This window comes from Balearica regulorum, chromosome 1, assembly GCF_011004875.1.
Source record: "Balearica regulorum gibbericeps isolate bBalReg1 chromosome 1, bBalReg1.pri, whole genome shotgun sequence".
NCBI classification, from domain to species: domain Eukaryota; kingdom Metazoa; phylum Chordata; class Aves; order Gruiformes; family Gruidae; genus Balearica; species Balearica regulorum.
Genome location: NC_046184.1, coordinates 39751917 through 39774055, shown reverse-complemented (window position 1 = coordinate 39774055; position 22139 = coordinate 39751917). Strand labels below are relative to the sequence as shown.

At 38.6% G+C, this 22139-nt stretch overlaps 1 protein-coding gene across 3 annotated transcripts in view; it reads right to left on the bottom strand.

The window, feature by feature from the left end:
* The window catches only part of FRS2 (fibroblast growth factor receptor substrate 2), a 62215-nt gene that overhangs the window by 13207 nt on the left and 26869 nt on the right, over positions 1–22139 (bottom strand). For all 3 annotated transcript variants that reach the window (XM_075746505.1, XM_075746495.1, XM_075746514.1), the window contains 3 exons: positions 6173–6279; positions 3487–3578; positions 1682–1868 (listed from right to left, as the gene is read on the bottom strand). In XM_075746505.1, the coding sequence (XP_075602620.1) occupies positions 1682–1868; positions 3487–3552 (253 nt within the window). In that variant the 5' untranslated portion in view covers positions 3553–3578; positions 6173–6279. The remainder of the gene's footprint in view (positions 1–1681; positions 1869–3486; positions 3579–6172; positions 6280–22139) is intronic.

Here is a 22139-nt window from a genome sequence, read left to right as displayed (position 1 = left end):
TGTCTTCAAGGTTTTTAAAATACCTAGCACAAACTCAATGTTTCACTATCAGTACATTCTGACAACTTATCAATAGATATAATTTGAGATTAAATGGAAAACACAAACAAAAATACTAACTAATGCAATCAGTAAAAGCTGCTGGGCAGTATTCAGGGTATTCTCAAATGAAACTTCCCAGTCATCTCACCAAGTGAAGATGAAGTTTTGCAACTGTGCCCACAAAACCCAGTGTAGGTCTCAGGAACAATGCTCCATTGCAAAATGGCAGAGACAACATTTTCTGCTAGATTTTTTTTTTCCTCAATATTTGCAGTATTTTAACATTACGTAAGGAAGCCAAGAAACAAAAGAGGGAGGAAAGGGTTGCTGCTCACACAGACTGCTTAATCTTCTCTACTTAAAAAAAAAAAAAAAAAAATTAGGAGGGAAGCAGAGAAAGCAATTAGACTTGGTAGAAAATTTTGCAGACATCCTAATAGGCCATAAAAAAGAACCTTCAAAACAGCATTTTCAATTTAATTTTATTTATATCTATTTTATATGTTTAGAAGAAGCAGTAAATTAAATCTCCAGAATCAATTAAAGTGATTTTCTTCAAAACAAACTTTATTACTTTCTTCTTAGAAGTCTGAAAATTTACTTTAGTATGGAGTATACCAAAACATTGGAAAACATCTCTTTCTCATTAGGAGATGAACTGAGAATGCCTTCTACACTTTTATCAAAAAACAACTGTCTGCCCTTACCTCGGCTTGGACAATGAGAAGATTGTCCAGCTTACTATATGACCAAGTCCTTTCATCTTCCTGATTTTTTTTACAGTGAAGTTAAAAAAAAAAAAGCAATTGCTAAATGTTGTTATTGATAAAAACACTAGTAAATGCTAAAAATCTATAATAAAAATAAGAATGCAACTTAATTTCACAACGTATGAATACATAAGAATTCCAGCTACACACAGCTACATCACAGTAGAAAGATGCAAAATAAGGCTGAGACCCCACCCAAAGCAGCTATTCCTTCAGGGACTGCTGCAGTGAAGAGAGAGAGAAAAGCCTAAATCTTCTCACCGGGAGCCAAGGCAGGCATGATCTGGGAATGGGAAAGGTAACCATCTTTTTTCAATTAAAGCCACACAGAAAATAACTGAGCATAGCTGGAGTTTACACACTGTGAGGACGAAAGTGGTATTTGCTTTAGGAAGAGGATGACACGCAAGTGTGTTACTGAAGACAGTAACAGGATAGAGATATCCAGTTCATACCAGTGCTCCAGTCTTTTAAAAATCTAAAAATAGAGAATTCTTTGAATTCTGAGGAGACTTCTCCACAATTCCAGGTTTCACTGCCCCTCCCTGAAAGTCAAGTCAACCTCTGAGGTAGGAGGACTTCCCTGTCAAAACCAACTCCAAAGCTGACCAGAAGTATCCACACACACAAAAACGAAGTGCTCCAGACCTACAATGCCAAAAACTATGTGCAACTCAAATCCTCATTTTACTATAAGACCATTCTTCGTAAGGTAACTTACTTGTTTTCCAGAAACCCCATTCACATATAGAACTATAGCCTTTATAACCCTTGCCAAAGGACAGGCAAACATACTTTTATAAAAACAAAATTGCCTTCCAAAATCAAATAAATCTCCAAGAAGCTTTACATACAAAAATTCCACATACCTTGTCCAGTTTGACACCTTCGGCCACTTTCAAAAGAGAAAAGATTTGAGTCATAGCCATAGCGACGGAGACAGAGGTAGTGCCATTTTACAGAGTCCCTTTTACGGGTGTACAAAATTAATTCTGTGTCTGTAAGTTCCATTATGCCAGAACCCAGTTCATTACCGTCATCATCCACATTAATAACCTATAAAAAGGAAGTTAAATAGCATTAAGTACTCTTTTGAGCACCAATACCACTACTAAAAATGTTTCACTGATGCACTCCATCTACTCAGTCATATAAGTTACGATCCTTAAGGTAAAAGTTTGGCAAAAAACCCTCACCAAACCAGTTGCTTTGCTCCCCCAACCCAGAATTAAAATAATACATATTTAAAAGCAATATGAATGAGACTGCATAACATTATTATAAAATTTGAGGAGAAATTTAAAACAGAATAGATTCTTAAGTTTATTTTTTTTTAACTGGCTTTATGTACGTATTCTAGTATTTCCACACAGATAAGGCATACCTCAGCTAATGGGATCTTTCAGAACCCCGTTTCTACAAAAAAAAAAAAATAAAAATTGCTTTGTCATAACCCCCACTTACAGTAGGGGAAAGGAATGACAAAGGACAAGGGGCTCCAAGATAAAGCTTCTTTCACATACCTGTACAGCCTCGCACTGTGCTGCATCACCAGATTGTTTTAGATTATTTATTTCTGCCTCTTTACAGCCAACAAATAATTCAAATACCCTATGGTTATCTTGTGTGAAAACATGTGTATAAAGCTTAAACTCTTATTCTTTCTTCTTTTAAAGAGTTGGAGGTCATCTGCATCCTTTATGGAATTCAGACAATGTATATTTTCCTCTGCATGTATTTCATCTCACAATACTGCTTTTAGTGGGGTTTTTTCTTACTCGGTTAAAAGGCTACTAAAAATCTTCCCTATGGTATCAATTAATGTTACTCCTTAAAGAGACATCTTCAACTTGAAATCTAGTCAATTAAAAAGAATTAGGAATAGTTTCATCTGCCACTGAGGCTTATGCCAACTTTCTTAATTTTGCAAATTACATTCTTTCATCTTTTCTCCCCTGCTGCTAAATCAGCGACCCACACAAACAATAGAGAAATTCTACAAGGAGAAAAATAGGAACTAGCTACACAAAGTGATGTTAAATGCATAAAAACCAAAAAAACAGAAAAATATTTTATCCTTCAGCTTTTTGTACAGATAATATTAAACATTTCCAGAAATTCCCATGGCTTTAAAGCTCATTTCAGTGTTGCCCTCAGGCAACGCATGAATCATTTTGCACTATGGAAGCATTACATTCCTTTGCCAACTCACGGAGACAGTTTGTAGCACAGAAGCAAATCTGACTTGTGTGACTATGCAAAGGTATGTTTATTTAAAGTCATTGACTTCAGCAGCTTCATGTTAAGCATGTTAAGCACATGAGCAAGTGTTCACAAGCTTATAAATTCCAGGGATATAAGGAACAGAAGCACGTTTATAAATAAAATTTCTTCAAGGACAAAAGTTTTCAAAATGGTATAATGAGTCATGAACTTCAAACATAATCAGCAGTCCTAAAATTTTCCATTGCTGACCCCACATCCAGGTTCATAATCACACTTCTCCAACAGCTCTTCCCTTATGGTACTCCCTTATGGAACTCCCTTCCTAACTTCCATAATGTCCCAGAGGTAACAACGCTTACTGGGGCCCTACCAACTGAAACGGAGATGGACCAAGAGCTCTGCAAGAAAGCAACAAAATAATTCACAGCATACCATATCAGTAGCTTACCTTAAACTTGTTTCGATGGTTATCTGGGACAGTTTCTTTATCTGGACAGCTACAACAGCTACCCATGACTTCTTTAGAAGACCATGTGATCTCTAAAGGGGAAAAAAAAACCAATCCAAAACCCAACCCCAAATGCCAAATGATCATTTAGTTGAAGTAAAAATAGAGTACCAACAACAAAACAACCCAACAGAAATTTCTCTCTGAAATTACAATTTCTCATGATGAATTTTGCAGTCATAAGTAATAAAAAAAAATCAACATAAATATTACAAATATTTTTACAAAGGTAAGTTAGATTGGCATTAAGGAGTAGCAACACCAGGCCGTTAAAGTCCCACCAATAATTCAACTTGAGGTTACTACCAAACAGACCCATTTGATTTATCACCTTGATTGCCATGGTAGCAGCTTGTGGGAAAACAAAAACCAAGAACTTACTGGGGGCGATTCTCATCTCCTAAACCAGTGCCTTCACACAAGGCAACTACCTGGGTTCCAGTTCTGTCTAAACGAGCGCTCCTTGGCTTAGACTGCTGAGCACAGCCCTAGTGACGCCCATACAAGCCCTGGGCTGTAGGAGGTTACCAAGCACAGGCAACACAGAGAGCCCACATGGCAATCCTGAAAGGCTGCTCTGGCTTCTGCAGCTCCAGGGCTGGCTCGCAACAGAAGGTGGAGGCGTTCCAGGCCTGGAGGCAGCAGCCCTGTGCTGGCCACTGTGCAGTGAGGCTCCATGCTTCTACTTCTAAATACTTCCCGTATAGCAATGTACATAAAACTACGTATATCGAAGTCAAGGGAAGGAAAAAACCCCCACATTCAACACAAATATTTTAAAATGTGGTGGTTTTTATTTCTATTAAGTACCGTTTGGATTAAATTGTGTTACACAGTCTACTTCATTTGCTGTAAACCAGTAAAATACTCAACTAACATGGAACAATATGTCTAAATTAAGGAAACCAAAACAAATATTTGATATTTTTGATATTTTCATTGAAAGATTTTTGTATTTATGGTCAAACTTTCATAAAACAGTATGATAAAATGTTCATAGAACCAAGTCTCAAAACTTGCTTCTCCTCCCTCTACCACCTTGCAGAGGTTGGTAAGTCTTGTATTTCTTAAATACAAGAAAGTCAGACTAAAGAAAACTTAACCCATTTACATGACCTTTATATTGGATAAGAACTAAAATTTCCACTACACAAACGAAAAGTGGGGCAAAATCCTGGAAGAGAGCTAGTAAGGCAACAAGAGATATGACATTAGGAATCAAGAACAAAGACAGACAGAACTGGTAGATAACTTTTCCTGACTCAAGGGGAAATAAATCAGCTGCAACCTTAAGAAAACCAGGACTTGCTTTCTAGACAGGCATCTGTATTAGCATGCAGCAGTAGTATCCAAGTAGCACTTCAGTCTGCTGAGAAATAAGGTGCAAGGAATACAATGAAGAGCAGCTAACTCATCCCCTCTTCTTGACCAGAAAAGTCACTCAAAACAGATACTGCTACCCTAGAGACTGGATAAATTTGTATAAATCTGCCACCAAATCCCTGCAGAGGTGAAATGGAGAACTTAACAAAAAGGGTAACAACATGGCTTGGATTAATCCAGTAACAAAGAAGGAGAAGCACCAGACACGGATTCTCAAAATCATGGATTCTCTAATGTCACATTTCTGGCCATAACATGAAGACGTGCATTCATTTGATGAAGCTTTTTTCCCCCAACACAACATGGAACTGGAAAGGTTGGTTGTTTGCTTATACTGTTGCAGAGAGAAACTATGCTATACACAACTGGGGTTTTTTTGCATAGTGAAGTCTTGAATTTTATTAATCAGTCCAATCAGTCTCTCAATTATAGACTACTTTTAATAGTCTTCACACATACATCCCATTGCTATTTTAGCTATTCCATTTTTTTGCCTATGAATCCTATCTGGTTTATTTAGAAAGGAAGATACAGGTAATAACACCTGTATACTAATTACTAATTTCCTACCCTGGCACCCCGCAATGCCTTACTACAGTAACGTTCAGATGTTGATCATCTTAGCCTACTGATGCTACCCTGAGAATTCACTGCTAAAAAGAACAACACGTGACAAAAGCCGCAGTGCAGATCAACAATGAATATATAAATTTGCAGCATAAGTTTTCAAGCTCTGGTCCACACAGCATAGTTGCAGACGCTTCTAGCAGCCTTCAGGCACAGATGCTTGCACTTAATAAAGCTCAGTCTTAAACCTCCTCAAACATTTTGACAAAGTGGAAACAAAACTAGATAGCAGCATGCTGTTATAGTGTCATAACTTTCTTTGCATTCAGCATAAAATAACTGATCAAATCTGTTGGAGGCAGGTGCCAGCAAAATCAAGGGGTTTTTTTAATTGTTTTTTAACTGCAAAGTAGTTTGGGAAAAATCACTAGGGTTACAAGTAGAAAGCTGTAATATATGAAGATGTATGAAGTATAGCCACTATATTTCAAGAATGACAAAGAAAGGGTACATAATCAATAATCATACGAGCTCCTTATTTTGTCTTTGATATATTCTTACATTAATACTTCAGAAAACTAAGAACTGCAATGCTGCTTCAAAGGAGAGATGTGAACCAAGGCTATGAGGAAGAAATGAAACAGCTAGGGAACTGGCAGAATTAAAAATCACTCACCTAGATTTGGCCATTAATATTCCCAGCCTCTGCTGCAGCATCAGGGCTTCTGTCATACTTCAAAGTGTCATGCTGTCTTGTCACAGAACTAATCATTTGACCTAGAACTAGAAGAGTACATAAAAAAAGTAATTTTTCTTGTTCTTAAGATGCCAGTTAGTAAACTAACAAAAATGCATATAGTTTTTTTTGGGGGGGAAAGTATTATGTCAAGTGACATGTTCATGGCTAGGATGCATCTTAAGTGGTATTTTAGACAAGAGACTGATCTCTTAGACCTTCCCCAGCATTTCAGTGCCAAGCTGGGTCTTGGAAAAAAATAATCTGGTGTCCCTTTCAGCAGTGTATCCTATCACACTGGGGACCCCACTCATTCTCCACTCACTCCTTACGCAGTTTAGTGTGTGGAAATGACAGATGTGAAGCTCCTGTTATGCTTAGCACATACCAACCAAACCACAGCAGAAACAGAACATGTACAACTTACTCTGCTTAATTCTCTCTTGCTTATCTTACTGAACATAGCCATACAACTCAGCATTTGTGTAACACGTCACTCTGCTTCCCTCATGAATCTTGTTCCATCACGTTAACCATAAATTGCCTCCTTTCACTTCCCTCTCCCACCCCCCAGATTACTCTCATACTAGCTATCCACTCACATTTAACACCAAAAACTCAGCTGCTGCTTCTATCAGGCTAACAGTTGGCAGCCTCCATTCTGTTTGAAAATTGCCAAACGAGCACTTGATGTTTCCTTTGATGCTGCTTCTTGAACTCAAGAGAAGGCTAAATTCTCAGAAAACTGCTTTATTATTAGCCTTTCTTATCAGCCTTTTACAATATCTATGCAAACTCATTTGAGACCATTGCAGCTCTGCTTATCAATACTGCCGTAGCCACAATTCTTTGTATTCATCTGCTGTCCTCCGCCTTGCACCTGGATTAAAAGCATTCTGGGAACCCAAAGCACTTCTTTATTTTGCATAGCATCAGGAGTAATGATAACAGTTGCAGAACGCTCTTACTGTGGAGGGATTGTGCAAGAGAACAGCAGAAATTCAATACTGGTAAATGCAAAATAACACACCTAGCAAAGGAGCTCTATCTGTTAGGAAAGATCACTCAGGGAGTCATGCAGTTCAATGAAAACACTAGCTCAATAGCTATCATAAAGCAAATGAAACAGAATTGTTTGGAAGGAAGAGCCCCCCCAAAAATACAGTTCTATTGTATGAATCCACAGTGCACCCACAGATGTAGTAATGTATGCAATTGTGTCTCCTCCTGCCAAAAAAGATACAGTAAACCTAGAAATATGCTACTAGGATTGCTCAGCCTGGAAAAAGGGACCATGTGGGACAGAAAAGATAAGTATAGAATTCTAAGTGACACAGAGAAGATACATAACTATTTTCCAAATGCAAGTATTAGGGAGCTGGTTCAAAAAATACACAAAAGTACTTTTTGCACATAGTATGTATGTTAAAACTGTCATCCACAACATCTTGTGGGAATGAGTTCCAAAAATTTAAAGATTCAGAAAGTAATTGGACAAACGCAAAGCTCCATGAAGAGCTTTTAAACTCAAGGATGTCACATCTGGCTCAAAAAGTCTCTAAGCTGCAGATACTTAGAAGGATATTAAGGAACGATCATAAAACGTTCTTTCTTACTATTCCCTTCCCGATGTATTTACTATCGAAATTTACTGTTTACTGTCAGAAACAGAATACTGGACAAACCGATACTTTGTGACCCAATAAAGCCATTCCAGTTAACATAAAAGGATGATCCAGACTCAGCGTACATTTTTGAGTGCACTGTCATAAGACATTAAAAAAAAGAAATAATTAAGCAGTGGCATTTAACTTGAAACTCAAACCTAGATGTCACAAAGGTACAGAAGGATAAACTTATTGAACTGCTTGACAGATTTTTTGCATACACATACTTAAAGATTCTCTGTTGTGCATAAGTGGTATTTAGTATCAGGAACTTGCAGCAAGTCACATACCCTTCATATTGCCCTTTAGCCATAAGCTTTCTTATCTTGGACAAAATTGTACACAGTTGTATTCAAGACCTATCCCTCTGCAACATGCACAGGCTCTGGTTCTGTGATGGCCCTACCCAATCTAGCTGGTATTATCTAACTATATTATTCAATCAGGCTAGACTTTTGTTGGCTTAGCACACCAAACCAGTTCAACAGAGAGCCTAGCAAGTGCCAGAGCCAGCTGGGGACGGAATCACAGCCTTAGCCACCTCTGCCCAGTCTTTAGAAAACCTAGCCCCTTCACTAATTACTTGGGTTTACTTCATTTACCAAATTCCCTGCTAAAACCTTCATGATAGGAGAAAGGAAAGAGGGAGCAAAAGGCCTGATCCACCCACTCTGGTGCAAATCTTACAGGTACTCATTAGAAAAATAATGAAGTAAAATCTCACAGGCAAGCTACACTAATGCAGGTGTGTTTGCACTGGTATTTATCCTGATATTTTTCTAGCAAAGTTTTAAAGCCTTCAGATGGTTTGGCTACCTAAAGTAGACTAGCCTGTTTCAGTCACCTAAGAATAATTCTGAGATGATCTAAACAGATTTTTTAAATGGGTAAAAGAAAGCACACAAATTTACAGCACCTAACTTCTTTTAAATGTAAAGCAATAACAAAATTTTCCAACCATTTGTTTCCAATTACAAGTTGGCTATTTACTCTGTTTGGGATTTTCTTAAACCTTCCCAGATTGCAAAATATTTACCCAAATTTACACATGCAAGAAGAAGTAGACATTTTCACAGTCACAACCCTAAAGTTAATCTTTTCAGTTATGTCTACAATGTCAAATTTAGGAGCTGTAATTTCCCGTTCATGAAGCATCAGTGGTGGTTGGAGTCATGCAGTCATGAAAGGAGGGGAAAGGGGATGGAGAGTATTTTCTGCTTCTCCTTAATACACCCATTACTGCACTGGCAGGGCAGAAATGCCAGGCAAGACAAAGCGGGGACAGCACTTACCTAAACCTTGTTAACAGGAATTAAAGTTAAGAACTGCCATATCTTCAGTAAGACTCATTACTTGGCTTTGTAAAGTAAAACATATCTTCCGCATAGACTAAGCGGTGGCAACAAATTATGCTAATCTCTCAAAAGTCAAGGAAGACAAGGCATCAGTGTAAACACAGCAGATTATGACATTAAAAAAAAAGTCACAATCAAAAGCCTGTAGAAATTCTAACATTTGCAATTCTGCAGTCTCCCCAGGTTGAGAATGGTCTGAACAACACGTGCATTCCCCTTGTATAAGAAAGGCCATATGGGCAAGCTGCAATCATACTCCTCCTTTCACTCACGATAACTGGTCGCCCCATTAAAGTCAGCTCACTGTTGCAAAGCTGATCTAAAAACTGGCATTAACTTAGTTCTTCATGCTCTCATTGCAGCATCAATCATGAACTTTGGGGGATATTTTCTGTATGCATTAATTCCTAGCACACACCTTTTAAAAGCCAGGGAAGGAAAGACTCCAAACCATAGCATGCCGAATAAGAGGTAGGGAGAAGCAAAGGTGCCTCGTCTGGTTTTTGCATGTATTCTTTTCAACTGAAAAAGTGGCCTTTCAAACCACTAGCTGCCACAGCACTAGATCCTCTGTATGTCTTGCTCTCAGAGCTACAAGTAGCAGAAAACATAACTAAAGTACATTAACATGATTTTAAGGCATTTTATACCACAAAATTGTAGTTTAAAAGAAAAAAAACAACACAAACAATAGATGACTAGGGCTTTCTCCTCATTCAGAAATTTTATATCTAGAAACCCCAATGAATACAATGGACTAACTGGAGAAAGGTGCCTGTGTACAGGTTGTTAGCATTCAGGCTGACAAGCATTTGAACCTATTCATTCAGGTATTATCAAGTATGTTATCAAGTACTTGATAATATTTTGATCACAGCTAAGCAATAAAAACACACACTTACACTGTCATTTTTGCCTATGTGTTGGGTTTGCGTGGCAAGGTTTTGGTAGCGGGGGGGCTACAAGGGTGGCTTCTGTGAGAAGCTGCTAGAAGCTTCCCCTGTGTCTGACAGAGCCAATGCCAGCCGGCTCCAGGATGGACCCGCTGCTGGCCAAGGCCAAGCCAATCAGCACCTCTGTGATAACATATTTAAGAAAGAAAAAAAAACAGTTAGAGAGCACTTTTGCAGCCAGAGAGAGGAGTGAGAAGATGTAAGAAACTCTGCAGACACCAAGGTCAGTGAAGAAGGAGGGGGAGGAGGTGCTCCAGGCGCCGGAGCAGAGATCCCCCTGCAGCCCGTGGTGAAGACCATGGTGAGGCAGGCTGTCCCCCTGCAGCCCATGGAGGAAGGATGAGGGGGTGTAGAGATTCCACCTGCAGCCCGTGGAGGACCCCACGCCGGAGCAGGTGGAGGCACCTGGAGGAGGCTGTGGCCCATGGGAAGCCCACGCTGGAGCAAGCTCCTGGCAGGACCTGTGGATCCGTGGAGAGAGGAGCCCACGCCAGAGCAGGTTTGCTGGCAGGACTTGTGACTCCATGGGGGACCCCACGCTGGAGCAGTTTGCTCCTGAAGGTCTGCACCCTGTGGAGGAGACTCACGTTGGAGCAGTTCGTGAAGGACTGTAGCCTGTGGGAGAGACTCATGTTGGAGAAGTTCATGAAGGACTGTCTCCCGTGAGAGGGACCCCGTGCTGGAGCAGGGGAATGATGAGAGGAGTCCTCCCCCTGAGGATGAAGAAGCGGCAGAAACACCGTGTGATGAACTGACCGTAACCCCCATTCCCCGTCCCCCTGTGCCACTGAGGGGGGGCGGAGGTTGAAGCCAGGAGTGAAGTTGAGCCTGGGAAGATGGGATGGGTGGGGGGAGGTGTTTTAAGAGTTGATTTTATTTCTCATTCCTCTACTCTGTTTTGCTTAGTAATAAATTAGATGAATTCCCTCTCTAAGTTCGGTCTGTTTTGCTCGTGACAATAATTAGTGAATGATCTCTCCCTGTCCTTATCTCGACCCATAAGCTTTTGGTTATACTCTTTCTCCCCTGTCTAGTGAAGGAGGGCAGTGATAGAGCGGCTCTGGTGGGCACCTGGCCCTCAGCCAGGGTCAACCCACCTCAGCCTATAACATTCTATATCAGCCAATTTAGAAGACTGCATCTACTTTTAAATTTAAAGCGACAGCATTGACCATTTTCAAAGACTGTTTCTTGTTTGGGCTATGCTATTTAAAAAAAAAAAAAAAGTAAAAGGACATAATCCCAACCACTAGAACACTGAACTCCTCTGCACTTTTATCTCCTACTCTTATTTAAAATATTTGCTTCAAAAGGTAAACAGAAGTATTATCAAACCCTCTACATGTAATGTAAATTTCTGTGGAAATAAGGCAGTTGTAATAAAAAACAAACCAACAGAAATGCTGCAAGTTTTGGAGGTATATTAAAATTGCAGACTCATTGATAGACTGATAATCAAAATCAGGACTATTTCACCTTTGTCATTAATTTCTTTAAACAATTCTATTTAACATAGTGAGTAGAATAATATTTTTTGAATTGCTAATTAGTTTTAAAACTTGAAACTGGCTGGCACTTCATATTTCTTTTGTCTTCAATAATACCACAGGGATGTAACCTTCATAGTTCAAACTCTGCCACTTCCTAAAATATGTTTCTCAAAATGGCTTCCATAACTATTGTAAAGTGTTAGCCATGGTTTACTTAAACTTGACACATTAGCCACCGTGCTTTATACCAACAAATCAATCACTACAATTCACAAAGTTCAAAAATTAAGTCCATTTAAGATTTTTTTCAGCTGCACCAGCACTATAATACTTGAGTATTTCAGAACTACAGAATTGGGTTCTCACAGCTGTTTACTGTCAAAGAACAAACAAAAAGACTATATTCAATTCAAAGTTTTAACAACATACTCTTCAAATGCAAGTTATATGAGTGGTGTCAACATCTGCTTCTTTCTTAACTTCATGATTAATGCTCAGACCAATCAAGTAAACAAAAAAATGGAAATAAGTTGTACTTGACAGCTTCAGGAGAAACCCTGAAGTTTTTTCAAAGGGAAAAGCCCAATACTTGGGAGAAAAGTGGAGGGAACAGACAATGCAGCAGTTGTCATCTGCACCAAGGCTAGGAAGGTTTCAATACCATAGCTGCCCTCTGTGAAATAAATTCAAGTTATTGCCTAGGGGACAGTTAGAATGACAAACATTTATTTATTTTTAAAAGACAAGTTCTCAAATATTTTCAAATTCACTTTTTCAAACTGTTCTTTTAGCTGCAGAGTTTTCTTCTCTAGCTCTTTACAATTTAATGTTACCTGATCATAATAGTGACAAAGCAGGAGACTAACCATTTCTTTTCCTCCCACATTTTGGGTCCTCTTTAAAAGTTACTTGGGAACATGAGATACTGTATGAAGAAGTGACTGTGGATTCTGCTGTAATTAGTGTTTGTGGAAGCAAGAAAATTTAAAAGTTGCTAGCATGTTTTCTTCCAAAGTTCTTAAAACTTTGAAAGAACAGACTCTACAAGCTGTCTCAAACTCAACTCATGCTATGTTTTAATTTACATGTACCATGTAAACGACACTTTACTACAAAAGGAAAAATTTAACTCGCACCCAACCCTCCATCCTAAGGTCATTAATGTTGGGCACTTTTGATCATGAAGCATTCTCATTTCAAGAACAACTGGCAATAGCCACACAACAGAAATACAGACGTTTACTTGAATACCTAACAAAAATGGCATCTTTCACAGAAACCATGACCTTGCAGATATAATAACCTGTGTAAAGTGGAGCACGTTTGGCTGAGAGCCCAATTTTATCCTTCTGTTTGATGGCCATAACAGCAGTAGGGACTAGGCCTCTTGGGAAAATCAGGAGGCTCCTGCAAAGCCTTCACAATTGCCCTGATGTGAACCTAAGCTATATGCCAGATTGGAGCCGTTTTCCTGCAATGTAGTTGAATCTCTCCACATAAATCATAGTGCAAGCAAGCTATGAGTGGGTTTTTTTGCTCCTTGACGCTTGTTGTGTAAACCTGTTTGAAATGGGAGAGCTTAAGGGTGCCCCTCCTTAACCTCCTTTCAGGTAAAAGGATGTAGCCTCAAACTACAGAAGCAAGAGACAACATTTCTTTTTTTCCCTGAAAACCCATAAAGTCTCCACTAAGAGACATACAGGCTGTTGCATTTGCAGCTTAATGGTAGAATTAGCTCTCCACAAAGGATCATCCCAAGCCCAGAAAGGGCTCTTTCTCCTGATGCCTTGGAGTTTAAGAATGATCAGAAGTGATTGCAAATCATTTGTATCTATATAAAAATAAACACAAATTGCTTAGTAGTCAGTAAAAATCCCTCTTCTCCCTTACTCCAAGAACGTTAACATTGTCACCTCTTATCAAACTCCTTAAAAATAAACATTATTCTCCTCAAAACTATTACTTAAAATAACTAACACTTAAAATATTTTGTGCAAGAACAGACCCATCACATTTCTAGACTTTGTCTCTTACAGACCTTTTTTGTTTTCCTCTACCTCACCTGGCATGATTTTTTTTTTTTTTGAAAAAGTAAATTCTTTACTTCAAGTGGAAAGGTGTAAAGGAAAACCTAGGGAGCATGGAGGAAAGGTTTCTGTTATTTAAGTAGAGACCAGATTCATCCTGTATTTTAGGTCACTAACCTAAACGCAGTCAATCAATGCCTTTGCCCCACAGAGACTGACCTCTTTCCATTCAGTGTGTAAGAAATAGAGTCCAAATTTTGGTTGTCTAAATTGCACCTAAACTAGACACTAGGAGTAGACATCACAAATAATTTGCCAGGCAACTGAACATACCAAAATAGAAAAAACTGACTTTGATAATTTCCTCTCAAAGTTCAAAATTCATGGCCCCCAAGCGTTTGGATGTTTAAATTTATACAGGGTTTCAGACAATAAGCATCCCCAATTCAGAGCAGGTATTACAGAGACCATCCGTTCACCTGCCTGGCACGTGCTGCAAGACCAATCTCACGCACAAAATATTGGCAACAGAGGTGACCTATTCAAAACAAGAAATCTAATTTCATTACAGTTGGATGAATGGCTTCTTATAGGAATGTTACAGATGTCTTAACACTGACTTCTTTTAAAACAGAAGTTATTTTTAATTTTTTTAATGGCTTTCAGTATACGGAAACAAAATGACTGTCAATCATTTACTGATACAAACCACTCTGCAACTTTTCATCTCTCTCCCTGTCCCTCATTTTTCCCTTAAGGACCTTTTTTTCCTTATAAACTTTTTACAGAATGATACTAAATATAAATTGATTTATTTCAGATTTGACATCCTTCATGTTTCATCATTTCCACCCTTGCATACCATGTTAAATATTGCTTGAGTTGATTGCAAGTGGTTTATTTAGATTTGTTTAACAGTGAATTTTCACTCTGCAAAAATATAAGCAGCAAGGATGGGATGCAATTTATAAGGCAGTCTCTTTTTCTAGATCCTTCATGTAGAATACTGAGGACATGTGTCAAAGGGAAAACATGTATTAAGAGATACTGCATGAATTGTGGATTAAACTCTCTACTTAAAAATTTGCCCCAAACAATGGCAAAATTTGCATTACCTTTACCAGCCTGAAATCTTACAACAGAACCTGAAGCTTACGTGCTTGATTCCTTCCACTCAACTTTTGTTTTCTGTTTGCCCTACGATGAGCCACACAGCATAGAACGTGCCCCTCCCTGAAGCTCATTCTGGTACATCTTTCTCCTCTTTTAAACTCTCACAATTGAAAATGTTTGAAGAAAGCACAGCCAAATCCCTATGGATACATTATGGTAAGTAATTTTCTCAGCTCAGTTTCAGAGCCCTGTTGATGCTAATGGTTATTCTCCAGCATGGAATAATTTCACCTGGATACTGCCACCTCAGAGATTAAGTACAAACTGAAAGTATAAAACTGAGCATTTCAGGTTATAACACAGACAATTTCTAAGTAACTCATTATATCCTCTGCTCATTAACCAGAGTTGTCACTAGGGCAAAGCAGCTTTAATTTTTTCACACAAAACACATTTTGGATGAAAGTGGACGTCCTACAGGCATTTGAGACAGCAAACAGACTAATAAACAGAGAAACCAACTTACCTCATCAGAGAAGTGTTACTGAGTAAAATAATGATTGTTTTATTGCCATGTTATTCCTTCCAGAAGATAGGTAAAGGCTGAAATGGAACTGCATCAGTCCTTTGAGTTCTGCTGGTAGCCAAAACCTGCCCATTTCATAACTGGCTAATACAATGGATTAAATGGATAACCTATTTATCTGATGTGGCAAATCCTGCATCTTCAGAGTCGTGATGTAATCCATGGTGGCAAATTCTATATGATTTAAGAATCCTGGTATCCTACTTAGGACTTAAAATAGCCCATACTTTGACCTTATATTTATTTTGGCTGGCATATCTTCACTACCATGAAGCCAAGTTCTTTCAATTGGAAAACAAAACTTAGGTTTCTGGAACATGGGACTCCCACGTACCAGACCTCACATGCACATAAGAGATGTGGCACCAAAATAAAGCATTTGCCCTGAACTAGTAATTACTGAATGTGGTCAGCTCCAAGAGCCTCATTCCCCCAGTGGTCACAAAAAGGACCTCTTCACTTTGTAATTACTCGGGGGAGCGGGGGGGGGGGATTTCTATACATCAGCAAAGACTGACTAATTCACTTTAATGTTTGGAGACAGAACAGACGTAAGAGGTGCCAGAGCTGGAATGTTCTCCTGTGGAAACACAGGGGTTCAAAGGGATATGAGCGTTCAGCAGAACAGGAAGAAACCCCTGAGAAATACAGCAAGAAGGGCACAAACCGCTCGCCTTGCCTGCCCACACGTGCCGCCATCCTTCAGATCAACTCCTCTCCTTTCAGGTGTCCTGGAAGGCCCTTGCCTTGCACAGACTGGCAAACAACAACGTAACAATTCACCCCCAAATAGCAAGTCCATTTTGGGGAGATGGCATTTTAATAGTAAAGCAAGCTGAACTAAGGTCAGATATTATCCTTGCCCTTCATCCACTTGGCAACCATTACTAAGAGAATTAATATTGAAGGTGCCTCAGTACTAGAAGGATGAAAAAGCAGCAGTGCTAACAAACCATAACAGAGTTAAAAACGACAATGAAGGAGATCCAAGAAGAAACTAAACATGCTGAGAAAGAGCTTGGTGCCGTTGGCTGCAATTATGGAAAACAAACTATGAATGGTAGAGTTGAAGTTGCAGAATTTAGTTTCTAACTTTGCTTATGCTAACAGGTGGAGTTTTACCTCAAGTTTTTTATTAAATGAGCATGTTGTCAGACTTATGATTAAAATACAGTCATAAGTACATGCTCCTTTTCTCTCTTTAGCCCTTTCCAAAGGGGGGCGGGGGGGGGGGGGAGGAACACAAACCAAAACACAAAACTGGCAAAACCCAAGCTAAACTGTAAAGCCTCCTGGCTCCTATGAAAACAACATTATTGCAACCACACACAAGCTTCAGCACACAAGCTTGCCGTTTCGGCGCGCCACCCTCAGAGCCCTCTTTGAACACGCAGCGAGGAGGCTGATGCAGGATGGCACCAGGAACTCGCCCTCTCAGCAGCATTCCTCCACCGGCACCTCCTGCTGCTGCCAACCGCCTAGCTCCTCCAGCTCACAGGAGCCTTGCTTTTCTTTTCTTTTTCCACCTTTTTAACACCCAGATCCTCACAACTTGATCTGTTTTGCTGTATATGTTTCGGTATACTTGGATTCAAAGTGATCAGCAACTTTTTACTTCTTTCCCCTCACCCTAGCCCATACCTTGGTGCTACAGAAAAATACCCAATACTATTTAAAAAAGAGGAAAGGAAAAAAAACCACAAAGAAAAGCAAATTAGGAGCTTTGTTGGTTTGTTTAAATTCAGGACTGCCAACTGATCTTGGAAGAGTTGTTATATAAAGTTTTGAAATGGCATGTTAGTATTAAATTCTCTACAGTTCTCCTTTAAAAGTGATCATTTTAGCAAAATGCTCAAATTTAGGCAAGTTAGTTAAACATTTGTTGGAACATTGTTCATCAGTAATTCCTTAAAAAAACCCATGCTCATTCAGATAGAAAAGCTCTTCTATTCACATTTACAGTAGAATTGAAGAATAAAGACCAACTCAAACAGCTGAGTTAGAGAGAATTGCAGCAGGCAGCAATGTTATGCTAACACTTAAATATTTCATCATGTTTAAGACTGATTTATGTGACACTGATCCTACACCTCTCCACTTCGCTCTAGCAATGACATTTTCAGACCCGCATTCTCTTATCCTGGGTGTGACACCCCATATATTGGACTATCCTAATGTGATATAAAAGGCAATTGCATGTTTCATCCTGGCACTAGGTTGATACAACTGTTCTATTTGATAAGTGCATACATATATATACACGGCATGAAATGGAGTTTCAAATCTTCACCTAGCACATTTTGAAAATGCTAGGGCTTTAGTGAACATGCATCCTGAACAGGAGCATACAGCTGTTTGCTCCACCATCCCCATTAATCCTTCTGAGGATGTGGGACAACATTCCCTGTTCTATTCTTTAATCGCTCTCCAAAAACCAATCCTCTTACTCTAAACTTCCAGAGAAACAAGACTTATATTTTACTTGGTATCATTTTTAAGACAACTTACACACATGCAAATATTTTTCAATTTCTTACTAAAACGGTTTCTCCAAATCCACACCACCATATTGTTTTCTGTGAATATCTGCCAGATTAACTACATCCTTTAAAAGAAACAGCCAGAACATCAAACTCCAAACTGTGACATTAGGTTAAACAAGCAAGCACTAATAAATTATTTTATTCTTGGAAATTCTGAATCTCTTGAAAAATGTCCTCTGAGGAACAGAAAGCATTGGTGGTTTTGGGGTTGGGTTTGGTTTTTTGTTGTATTTTTTGGGGGGGGGTGGGGTGGGGTGGTGGGTGGTGGTTTGTGGTTTTTTGGTTAGGGTTTTTTTGTTTTGTTTTTTGGTTTTTTACACAACAACAAAGCAGGTTAAAACTTCAGTCCTGTTTCTGCATCACTGCTATGGAAATGCTTTTTGGATATAGGATCAAGGAAAAAGGCAAGGAGATGGGAAAATAAAGTAGAAGGCTACAACAATTAAGTCCAGTAATGGGGCCTAAGAGGAAGACAGAATCTAGTTTAATTCTTGAAAAGGATGCCTGGCTTAAAACTGTGTAAATAGTGAGTCAGCTCTCCAATATTTAACCACAAATGCCTCCTAAAACTTGAGGCCCACAGCTCTTGCCAAGTCTTCAAAGCCAGCAAACTGCCAAATTTTGTAACTAAGTAAATGGCATTGAGTTTATATTTTGTAATATTTTAATCTCTGAAATATTGTTCATTCAAACATTTCAAGAAAGGTTAAGTTTTGCTTTTATGTTTTTGATGTTTTGCACACAGTCTTCTAATACATTAATAGAAAGAACACTGAAAAGCCTGCAAGGTCTTTTTTACCGAAATGTTAAGCAGATTCAGTAAGATGTTATCAAAACTAATACCACACCACTGTGTTTCATACAAATAAATAAATACAGTTGTATTCTCAGTATGCACCCTTCTTCATCCATCCACTGGTTCCTCTTTCTCTATCAGCAAGTTCTTAGCACTTGGATACAAAGAACCTGGCCTTACCTGAACATCTAGCTTTTGTACATGGCTTTTGTTTCTTGCAAAACTGACAATCCCATCCTCCCAAGATATTATTAAATCTGGGTTCTTTTAAAAATAGTTTGTCTTCTGTATTTACCATTTCTCCCTTTTCTGCACAGAACTCTTTTCGTCACATGTGAAAGACTCCTGATTTTCTTAGTTCTGTTTACATGCCTCCTCACGTGCTTCTTGTACATACTTTTTTTTTCTTTCCCCTTCCTAATTTAAGGAGAAATGCGAAGAACCATTTAACTTTACCTCCCCTGCGACCCCAATTCATTGTATAAAAGGGAAGATTAACAACAGCTAGTTGCTCCTCTAAATCAACATTATGTACACTCTTCACTGGTAGCTGATGAAAAGCAAGATTGACTTTTTTTCACCACTGAACTGCATCTGCCAAAACGCAGGTTTAGGTTAAATTTTTTTCTTTGCATTTGTAATGAAAAAGAGCATAAGCACATTTAGTTAATGTGGCTGATTTGTTAAACCATGGTAACCTGACTGTGCAGATGCCTGTCTGTGCTTTGGGCTACACGGACTGATTAAAATTCTGATTATGACAATCTGCCTGGCAGATTTAAGTAAAACCCAACTATAATCATATCTGTGCATCCAAGCAACTATTTTCTTCTTTTCAATGCTGAATCTCTTACAGTCAACTTATATGCAATTAAATAACTTGGCACCAGCCCCCCGACAACATCATCTTTAGTTTTTTGTTAGCTATTTAACACACTCCCCCTTAGTCTCTGATCCATGCCCTAAAAAGTATTTTCCTATATGAAATGGAAGTTACTAAAAATTGTAGTTTAATCTAGCTGTACAGTGGAGAGCAAAGTTCCATTAAACAAAAAAATATTTTTTCTTAGTGCTTTACAACTAACACAGCTAAAAGGTCTATTTCCTTGTACTATATTTTTGTTTTTTAAAAAAGCTCCTTTTTGGGTCTTATAAAACGTCTCCTTGTTGAACACTGCTAAAAATCCAGATCTCTCAATATAGAGCTCTACAAAGCTTTATTCTGTTGGATGACTATTATACCATATTAGACAACTGCTGCCCAATGTTAACATCACACAGCAGTTCCTTTTAGCAAAGAATAAACATACCTTTCTACAGAATCCATAATGAATTGCTCACTTTGTATAAATCTCTTCCTAATCTTGTAAAGATCTGTAAAAGTAGTATTAGAAGGATATTCAACATGAATGGAAACATGGGGGGGGGGGGGGTGTCAGCATCAACACACCAGAACAAGCAGCAGTACAAGGATTAAAGCTTTGCTTGTCTCGGTAAGAAAGAGCACCGTTCCCACAACAGTTGTCCCACCAGTAAGGCTTGCTCTCTGATCAGACCACAGCACAGACAACTTAGCAGTGGAAAATCCCACAGCCTAACACAAGGAGGATAGCGCTGAGGTTGCATCACATTGCATATCTTGTTCCTTTTCCTGTTAGCCCATCCTGAAAACAGACTATTATATGTACTTAGAACATATATTTAAACAAAAAAAAAAAAAAAAAAGGAAAATCAGACAATGAAGAGCTGCCCATCCTCAGACTACCAGTCAAGAGGTACCCCAGACATGTCATGAGGATTTGACAGCTTTTTTCTTGTCCTGTGTCACTCACAAGGGATCCTGGCTAAACCGCTTGGGCACAAGTCTTGCTGCTTGTTGAGCAAGTGGACACAAGAGTGCAAGCAAATGAAATCTGTCAGTCAGAGAACAAGCGTCAAGTAGCTTAAAAGATCAGAGAAGTAAATACCACCTTGCCATTCAGTAGGATCTTGCACTGAATTTTGTTATACTGTTCTTCCTAAAAAGAAAATTAATTCTATCTTTAATTAGTATTGTAAAATAATTAGTCATTCATAGAACCAGTGGTTTCATTACAAAGTTAACTTGAGTAACCATTTGCTCTCTTTTACTTTTCAAAATAGTGGATTGTAACGTAAGAATGCACACCTGGCTTGCAAACCCAGGCACATTTTAAAATTCCTCAATACCATCAGTTGTGGACCTTATGATTTGCTACTATTTACATAATTATTTTTTCCCCCGGGACACCTTTCTAATCTCTACTACCAACTGTATCTTTATTCTCTGGAAAAATATTATCTGGGGTAAGATGAATTGAGATGGTGGGAAATGAAAAAAAAAAATCTGATCTTACTCTTCTTTTTGTAAGACTTAACTCTTCCCAAGACATTACTGAAGGCTCTACTACAGGCTTTTTATTGTCCCAAATGTGTAGTTTGAAATACTGTTTGTACAGTGGAGGTGCCCATTTTGAAGAACAGAAGTTTAGAATAAAATGAAGCTTCCCTCATCAAAAGTCATCTATACTTTCATTTAAACAAGTCCTTCCATAACATTCCTGCCATTAACAAGTTTAACTAAGCATCATTTAGAAAATAATTTCTGTGGAAGGTATTCAGCATTAAACTGTTGACTTTGTGTGTCACATGACATTTATAAGCATTGGCACCTTCCACTACACAGAAAAGTCATATTCACCTTAACGTACTGCAATTAGCACCTATTATCTTAAGTGGCAGATAAGGATAAAAATAACCTTTCTGGATTCTCATCGTGATAGCACATGCATGTTTTCTAATCAACAACTACAAACCTCACACACCTCCACCTCTCCTTGGCTATGGGGAATTGTGAGTACTGTACAGTGTCAAATATTACCTGAAATACTGTAGCCCGCAAAGCCTTCATATAGATTTTTTGTTTGTTTCTCTACCAACTGCACTCAGTGGTAACCTCTACATACAAGCGCACGCTGGCTTTATGATTCTCTGTTATTTTATAAGTGAAAGTTCTGCAACTTCTAGATATTAAGAATGAGGTTGATATAGTTTAAAATACTACGCTAAAATTTCAAACGCTTTGCATATGGAAAACAAGCTGATGTGGTTTATAGTTAGCACGGACAAGCTTGTCCTTGCCCATCCATTTTCTAGCATCTGATGGCTATACTGAACACCCATTTTCTTTCGTAAAAGATTAATTCTAGAGACTGCTGAATATTCCAAGACTTTATTGCCATTACTAGCCATGACTATCTCAAAGTAGCACCCATAGCACCCTATGAAAACGGTATCAATTCCACAATAGGGTCTTGTCTTTACTTGGGACTAAAGACTCCAAAATCTACCCTCCACAG